We start from the raw sequence: 9,408 nt of genomic DNA on the forward strand, positions 1-9,408 counted from the left end.
CGAGTTTGGAGACGAGCGGTGATAAGGAGGTCAAGTGAATAATGATTAACACCTGTTTGCAATTCCAGTGATTGGCGGGGAGACGAGAGATAAGCGGCCGCCGACCTGGGAGTAGGGAGAGAGGAGAGTGTGTGACACCTGAGTGGGAAACTCCAGACGCGCACACGTTGTTATATGTTGTTTGTGACGACCAATAAAAGTTCTACCCCTGACTTCCTCGTCCTTCTTCCCGAACTAAAGACTTTGCTACACCGTGTATATCTCTTCTACCTCCTTCAATTCATTAGCCACCTAGATCACTTAGATCCAGTAATCAAATTCTACTAAAGGTGCCAAGAACCAGATTTAAACATAGGGGTAGAGTGTTTGAGGCAGCTGGTCCTAATCTCTGGAATAGTCTACCACTACTTAGATCAGCCCCCACGCTATCTTTTTTTTACTCTAAAATTAAAACTTATTTATTTATTTATTTTGTGTTACAGTTCTTTTATGGGTTAAATGTTATGTACTTTGTGATGCTATGTGAATTTCGAATCCACATTATTTTTATATTTGTTCGTACATCTTTTTAATTGTACTGCTATAAAGCACCTTGGACAGCACATATTTTATTTGTATGGAGCTACATAAATAATAATAAAAATATATATATATATATATAATAATAAAAAAATCCACCATTCTGGGCTTTATGGAAAAATGGCCAGACTGAAGACTTTCCTCAATGCAAAATGCATCAAAGCCTGAATTAGCTAAAAAGCAGTGGCTGTCTACAGATTGTCTCCATCTAACCTGACAGAGCTTCTGTACAGAGGACAGAGGATCACAGACAGAGGATCTGTACAGAAGAATGGCAGAAAATCCTCAAATCTAGGTGTCACATCATACCCAAAAAATTTGAGTTTGTAATTAAGCAAATAAAGCAAATATGTTTTAGCTAAGTACTGAGTTAAGGGTCTGAATATTTAAGTGAATGTAATATTTTAGTTTTTACTTTTCATAATGAATTCGCAGTTACCACAGTTTTCTTTGTCGTTATGGGGTACAGTGTGTCTAAACATGGGCAAGATTAATGATAACCATATCCATAAACAGAAAAGGAACCCTCTTGTCAATTCTAAAATCTACCAACAGTCTTGTCAAAAATAAATAAATTAATAAACAAATAGAAAGAAAGAAAGAAAAAGAAATGAAAACAATAAACTGTTTCATATAATTTAAATATCAATTAAACTGTATTATGTGAACATAATATCTGCATTGTATCTGTACTGTATTAGCCACCTCTATACATCAGAATCAGACATTACAAAAAGAAAAAAAGAAAACAAAAACAAAAACCATATTGGTCCACCACTATTTATTGGGGAGTGATTATATGACCAGACTCACAGGGGACTCATTCTCTTTTGCCTCCTTAACTGTGCTCTCTTCCAGTTTCTGCAACAAACATGAGAAAATAATCAAGAAGTGCCAAGGCAATACAGTTAAGAGCAATAAAACCTGAAAATACAGTCTCGTTGCCAGCAAATGGCACCATAGCAGCATGCAGTGAAATACTATTTTTATCCCATGTATGACTGATAAAGGTAAACATAAAAGAACCAGCTTTTAGATTTGCTGAATGACTAAAGAAACAGTATCAGCATTTCTTGTATATTACCACCCACTGCTACTTACACCTGTAAAGGAAATGAGCAAGACATAACAGCAAAATATTTGGGAGAGTATTGTTAGAGTTTGACTATATTGTATTGCAGTAGACACAAAGGTAGAGAGACAGAGAAAGAAAGAAATAAAGAAAGTGGAGCTTTATAAAGGACAAGAGAGAAAGACACATGACATTGAGGACATGAGTCCTGAGACCTTTAACCCAGTTGTTCAGGAAGGCATATGCCATTTATTTTCAGTTATATTCTAGAAAGATTCAACTTTATGAGACACAAGATAAGACAAAAACAGTAACATACCACAGATGTTTCTTTCTCAATTTTGTCCCTTGAATAAACTGATTCACATTTTACCAGTTTGATTTTTTTAAATAACATAACTAAACAAATTTTGTTAAATAGTAATATTTTATATATTACAAATATTATGTTCTATTTCATCTTAGTCAACATGTTGCCATTGACAAAACGGCCATGCCGTCACCCTGATGAGCTTTCATTGGCAGCGTCTGGAGTGTTTGGAAGGGATGAAAATTCTGTGCTTTCATAACCAGATGACATCTCTGAGTCATAAACGAGGTATAGTGTGTCAGAGACTTCAGAGAGTATTGCACTGGACCCTTCAGACAAAGCAGTGATTTCCAGAGCAGCTAAGCATGCAAAACTGCCTTCCCAAGCTGCTTCAACATCAACCTCAGTGTTTGATAGAGGCCCTCAGCGTCAAACAACAGAGGGGTTGCCAATACTTCCCGATTTTAGAGTTGCAGTCTTCATGGAAGGCCCCTAGTTTTGTAGCACTCCCTAGGACACAGCTGGGCAACTTGGCAGGGGCAGCAGCTTATGGACTTTCTACAACTCCTCAGATCGGACCCACACTTGCTATGTTGATGGGGGCTATGGCCAGGACTGGAAGAGATGCTTCACACCCTAAAAAGCATGGTAGGATAATCGACAGTCTTCTGAGGAAAGCCTTTCATGCCTCTGCCTTGTCGGCAAGACAAACTCTCTCCTCTTGGTTTATTTAGAGGGTCTGCTGCAGGATTTGTTCTCCACTTTGACAGATGAGGAAAACATCTCAGAGACATTGCGAGTGATTGATATGCTGATCCAAGGAACAAGTGCGCATACTCAAGCCCTGGGGCTATCCATGGCCAATATGGTTCAAGCACGCAATCAGGTATGGCTATCTCAAGCTAATCTGCTAGATCAAGACTGCATGGCAGTCATTGCAGCTCCATTAGTGCATGGGGAGGTCTTTGGACCACCTGCAGAAGCAGCCTTGGAGCAGTCTCGTAGGACAAGAGAACTGACTTTATCAGTGGGTCGAGCACCAGCTACTTGTGGGCTACGCACATCAGCTGGGAGCAGCAATTGGGCCCGGGCAGAATTATCAAGCCAGGTCTTCGTAGGTCAGCGCCAGTCTGCTGCCCAAGGAGCACCCATAAGACCAAGCCAAGGAGTCCAGCAGTCCTTTCGTAGGACATGGCAGGCAGAGTCTTCCAGCACACGTGCAGCAGGCAGAAGAAACCGTCACTGATGGTTATAAACCTCCGGCCTCACGATTTTCTTCTTCCACTGGCGCCAATGCACTCAATGTACATGGGTGCTGAGCACTTTGGAGTTCGGATACAGGCTCCAATTCAAATTCAAGCCACCCCAATTTTAAGGAATTGTTCCTACTGTTTTGAGAGAAGAGACACAGTGCAGGTCTCTGAAAGACGTAGTCTCAGTTCTTTTAGGAAAAGGAGCAATAACATGCCTGCCCTCGGGATCAATAGGGCAGGAGTTTTATTCAACCTATTTCTTGATTCCAAAGAAAGATGGGGGTCTTCGGCCCATCCTGAATCTCAGGAATTTAAATCATCATTTAAAGCGAATGCCATTCCGTATGCTTTGTCTTTCAACCCTTTTAACCTTCATCAGACAAGGGGATTGGTTCACAACAGTGGATCTCCAAGATGCTTATTTCCACATCCCAATTCATGAGGACCACAGGAAGTACCTCAGGTTCTACTTTCAGGGCAATGCTTATGAGTATAATGTTCTCCCCGTCGGTCTGTCATTGGCTCCCCGCACCTTCAACAAATGTATGGATGCCGCACTCATTCCTCTTAGTCGCCAGGGCATACATATTGCACGTACTGCCAATTACCTGCACAACTGGTTAATTTGCTCTCCTACAGAGCAGCAAGCCAGGAGCAACACAAAGGTGGTCTTAGCCCACTTGCAGAAATTGGGGCTGAGTCTGAACAGCAAAAAGAGTTGTCTCACTCCCACAAGGGTAGTGACATTTCTAGGCTTGAGTTTGAATTCGACTCTAATGAGAGCATCTCTGATCTCTCCACAGAGGCAGTCAGTGTAGAAGGGGTGCCTGTCCAAGTTCCTCAAAAAGGAGCAAGTTACAGTGAGGTTATGCCAGAGACTGCATGGCCTAATGGCAGCAGTCAGTCAGGTGGTACCATTGGGGTTGTTTCACATGCACCCATTACAACGATGGTTAGCAAAGTACAAAGTGAGTCCACTTGAGAATGGAGAGCGAATGATTCAAAGGGACCTGGATTGTCTTCCAGCAGTCAAGTCGTGGCTCTCAACTCCAGGCCTAAAGGAGGGAGTCAAGCTGGGCCCATTATGTTCAAAGGAGACCATAAAAACAGATGCCTCACAGGCAGGCTGGGGTGCTGTCTGGCGAGGCAATCCAGTACAGGGAAAATGGGATGCCTCTTGGATAGGAGCACACATAAACCTCTTGGAGCTGGAGGTAGTATTTCGGGCCTTGATCTATTTTCTTCCTCAGCTTCAGGAGAAGCAGGTGATTGCTCGTTCAGACAGCACAACAGTCATGTCATACATAAATCACCAGGGCGGAGTACATTCAATATCCCTACACAGGATCTCCTGTTATGGGCACCTATTCAAGGGGTGTCCCTGAGGGCTGTACGTATGCCGAGAGAGGACAATGTAGCAGCCGACCTTTTGTCCAGGGGGGTCCCAGACCAGGAGAATGGTGACTTCACCCAGCAGTGGTACAGGCCATCTGGCTTCGGTTTGGGAAAGCCAAAGTAGATCTTTTTGCCACACAGGAAACCACACACTATCCCCTGTGGTATTTAATGGTGGGCCCCTAGGGGTGGATGCCCTGGCAAACGAATGGTCCCCAGTTCTACTTTATGCATTCCCCCCTTTCCCACTTCTGCCTTCAGTCCTAGCCAAGGTGAGGATTTTGAGGGCCAAAGTCCTCCTGGTTGCACCTCCTGGTTGTTAATCGCTTTGCTGAGGGGGCCACCATGGTGTCATTTCTCCAATTCCTGCTGGAGACTGGATTAACTGAATCAACCTTGAGAGGGTATGTAGCTGCTATATCTGATCATCATGAAGGCTATGGAGGTTACACAGTTGGGTTTCAACCTCTTGTCAGGCATCAACTGAAGAGGACTGACAGACTGTGTCCATCTTGAGCTTGGCTAATTCCCTCATGGTATCTGGGTATTGTCTTGAAGGCTCTGACAGAACCTCCTTTTGAACCGTTAGATGAGATAGGGATGGAATTTCTTACATTGAAGACTGCATTTCTTTTCTCTGTTTCTTCAGTTAAGAGGGTGAGTGAAATGGGTGCCTTCTCTGTGCACCCTGCATGTTTAAGATTAGGAGAAGGCGGCTCATCTATTTTACTTCTTCCAAACCCCTCCTTTCTGCCAAAAGTTCTGCCCCGTTCCTTTGTTTCCAGGCCTTTGGTGATAGAACCCTTCCATCCACCTCCTCACAATTCAACAGAAGCATCCAGACTGCATCTAATCTACCCAGTCAGGGCACTGAGAAGATACATTTCTCGCACACAAATGATAAGGCATACCGATTAGCTGTTTGTCTGTTATGGGTACTCTGTGCAAGGCCAGGCAGTGTCCAAGCAGAGGCTGGCAAAATGGGTGGTCAGGCTGATAGATCTAGCCTATCACAATGCAGGGATGCCTCCTCCTAAGGGAGTGGTGGCACACTCTACAAGAGGAGTGGCTGCCTCCTGGGCATTGTATAAAGGTGCTTCTCTGGAGGATGTGTGTGCAGCAGCTGGTTGGTCATCATCTGTGACATTTGCCAAATTCTATCATCTGGATGTTGCTACAACAAACAGCAGAGCAGACGTGATCTGCCTTATGTAGACAATATCAAGGTGCTAAAAACCAGCTGATTTAACTGTGTAAATAACAGGGAAAGCTAATAAAATGTTCTATTGGCATGAATTTGTTTCCTTGAGTTTTATTGCCCCACTTGGGTTTTATCTCCCCTCCTGACCTTATCTGGTACACAGTAGACTCATACTAGGTAACCTAGTTCTGTGAATGAAGTCAACACGCCACACAGCGTGGTCACTCGGGGAGCACTTGTCACTAGTCGGCAAAAAAAGCGCTGGCTACTTCGCACCTGTATTTATAGACTGATTGCAAGCGGGGCATGGTTAATTTGATATACTGTCTCCTGACAGCACATCCTTAGCAAGAGTGACCCATACTGTGGTGTGCTGACTTCATTCACAGAACTAGGTTACCTACGTAACCCTACATTTTAATACTTTAAAACTTATATTGTTTTTCATTTACATCATAAATGTTAAGTGTATAAATTGTATAAAATTATGCTTTCCCACAACACTGTTTGCATACTGACAACTGGTCTACTCACACTCAACCCAGCAAGACCACCTTGGTCAAACTTAAAATTAGTTAAAAAGGAATTTTTTTCCGCACCTCTTACAGTCTTGAATTAGAATTGAATAACTATTTTAGGTTTGTATTTAAAGTAACTTTTATGAACATTTTTAAATTAAATTCAGCAGCTGGAGCATAGAAAACCCACAATTTTCAGTGTGAATACGTAGGAATGATATTATAGTTATATTCTTACATGATCAGAGATGTCTTTGACAGGTGCCTCAGAGCCATTAGAATGCAGTTCCATTTTAACTGCTCCTTTTCTCAACATCTGGGCTGCATTCACTGCACTGGGGTCTTTCTTGGCAACAGAGGGCTGATGAATAAAAAAGGAAAAAATAGTTACATTAGTATGTGGGGTATACAATATGTCTGCTGAGTACTTGATATCACATAATCCAACTGTACTATCGCAAACAGTAATATTACAAATAGTAATACTGGTGCTCTTCGGTCACTTTTGACCGAAAAATTTTCTGTTTTGAATTTATAAGAATCACAGCTTCATGGGAATGGTATGAAACTTGGTGACTTTTATGGCATTTGGAATGTGAACAAGCAAAAAAATTGAGGGAATGATTTGAGCAGGCTAAGTGGTCATAAAAAAAATAGTCACACTTGTCGTCTTCGGTCAAAAATGACCGACCATAGGAAATGCAATCCACAATCCACAAATCTGCCACAATACAGAAAAAAAAGTACACAGCAATGATGGGGTGAAACTCTAAAACATCAAGAGTGCAAAACAAACACATTCACGCACACACACACGCATACACACTAGGGGTGTAACGATACATGTATTCATACCGAACCGTCACGGTACAGATATCTTGGTTTGGTGCATGAGGCCTTACAGCGAATACAGGCAATTCACCCTCACTCCAGAAGGGGGCACCCTGTAATGCAACGCTGTTTGTAACCGCCAGCAGAAGAACAGCGAATGCCATGAGTTGCGCACTTGAAAACAAAGCTCACTAGACAGTGACCATGTGCTGATTCTGAACGCGTCTATAACTGGCTACATTTACATGCACAATGTTTGGTTCAATCGGACTGAATTCATTCTGATTGATGAATCTGAATGTTGTGTTTACATGAATGCTAAATAAAGTGATCGGGTTGATGTGCGAGTTTATATGTCACAAGCTTCAAATCGGAATTGTTTTTTTTACATCCGCACATAATAACTACTCTCCTACACAGTTTCTTTATGTGTTTTTAACCGCAGAATTAATATGTATCCATATTATGGATCATAATATGTGAAATATATAAGAAAATCCATTTATGGATTATTTATAACTATACATATAAACTGCTGTGCTGTGCTGCTCATATTTATCACACAGTAACGGGTTGTCTGTGGATGAGAATCCAAAACAAGGACTGGTGGGAGGTTGTCCTGCTCCACTTCACAGTTGCCGAGTGAAAGGAGAGTTTTATAATGACAGGACACGCATTTATACAACACTTTATTCAAAAGGAAGAGCCGTTCGTTCCATGCGTCATACGCCATTACGCTATTTCTGCGTCATTGCACATTTCTTCTGCAGTATCACGCAGCAAAATAATAGTCCTCCACTGCTGCAGTTGTACGGATTCTTAACGCATTTATTGCAACTACATTTAATCTTTTTTTCATCAAACAAACCGTCAAATGAATAGCACGACACAACTCGTACCGGGGCAGAGTCTAGACAGGGCTTTCTTCTGTGTAGATATAAATTCTATTCTTTGCATCAGCTGGGCATGGCAGGGTGGTTTCATTTAGATTATTTTACATTAAATGCATCATATAAGTTACTTTGGAATTAATCACAGTAGGCCTATGTATCATGATAAAAAAAAAAAAAAGACTTTACAGTCTGGAAATACTTTAGGCTATAGCAAATTATTTTTTGGACCCCCTATCACTTTAAGAACTGCTGGTCTACACAGAAGAAAGACCTGTCTAGACTCTGCCCCGGTATGAGTTGTGTCGAGCTATTCATTAGTCTGTTTGTTTGATGAAAAATATGAAATTGATAAAATGGGTTATTAATCAGTACAACTGCAGCAGTGGAGGACTATTATTTTGCTGCGTGATACTGCAGAAGAACTGATGACGGCACGGTTTGATCTTCGGCTGACCAATCAGCAGAAAGGGGCGTTTAATTCCCGCCCACATGTAGAAATCGAATATTCAAGCTGTTTATTCATTTTTCTACCCATGAACGAAAAAAGTAAATTTAAGCTGAATTCTCGTTTTTCGTTTTTTGGAAAAATAAAAAAAAACTAAAAAGGAGCCGTTTTCTCATTTTTCTACTTTCAATATTAAATAAAAAAATGAATGATCGAATGATACACGGATTCCCCCCTTCAATCCGATCGAAATTTCATTCTTATCGAGCTCAATCAGATCGATTAAGGTGTTTACATGAAGGCTTTTCAGTCCGATTGAGCCATCAATCCGATTACAAACAGATTATTTGGTTGCATGTAAACATAGCCACTGACAAAGGAGTATACGCTAAAAGGCTTGTGTACTCAACTGTTTGAGAAATGGAGCTTTGTGATCATGTTTTCTTTATTTACCTCTCTCGTTCGGGACAAATCCAAATATTCCATAATATTTCCATATGTGCGATGTATCAGAATGCTAAACTATTATTTATTATGTAAATTATAGGCTTTGTACTCCAGTCGTGTTCCAGTGGTGACACAGAGGCAGGCGCGCTGATGTTTGGTTCACTGTATTTTATTTAGATAAAGTACCAACTGCGCTGTGAAGTTACAGCAGCAATGCTGGAACTGATATGTTTCGTGTGTGTGTGCGTCGGCGCGATCACTTCAACTGTTTCCTTATACCAGCAGAATCAACTTAAAACAATCCGTCATTTATTGTCTTATTAATAATGCATCACTGTAAAAGGTCTACTTTTATTTGTGTACACTCACAATGAAATCAAAACATTGTGCTTTTGTAAAATAAAGAAAACAAATAGGATGTCACTTTCTGCCATTTGAGTTTCCTTTCTGTGAACAAATTAAGC

General features: G+C 41.3%; 1 protein-coding gene across 1 annotated transcript in view; it reads right to left on the reverse strand.

The window, feature by feature from the left end:
- The window catches only part of LOC107745321 (band 4.1-like protein 1), a 349,703-nt gene that overhangs the window by 22,402 nt on the left and 317,893 nt on the right, over positions 1 to 9,408 (reverse strand). The window contains exons 15-16 of the mRNA XM_016559185.1: positions 6,567 to 6,689; positions 1,393 to 1,440 (exon numbers count right to left, since the gene is read on the reverse strand). Of these exons, the coding sequence (XP_016414671.1) occupies positions 1,393 to 1,440; positions 6,567 to 6,689 (171 nt within the window). The remainder of the gene's footprint in view (positions 1 to 1,392; positions 1,441 to 6,566; positions 6,690 to 9,408) is intronic.

This window comes from Sinocyclocheilus rhinocerous, unplaced genomic scaffold (genome assembly GCF_001515625.1).
Source record: "Sinocyclocheilus rhinocerous isolate Xijiao unplaced genomic scaffold, SAMN03320098_v1.1 scaffold1730, whole genome shotgun sequence".
In the NCBI taxonomy this organism is placed as follows: Eukaryota; Metazoa; Chordata; class Actinopteri; order Cypriniformes; family Cyprinidae; genus Sinocyclocheilus; species Sinocyclocheilus rhinocerous.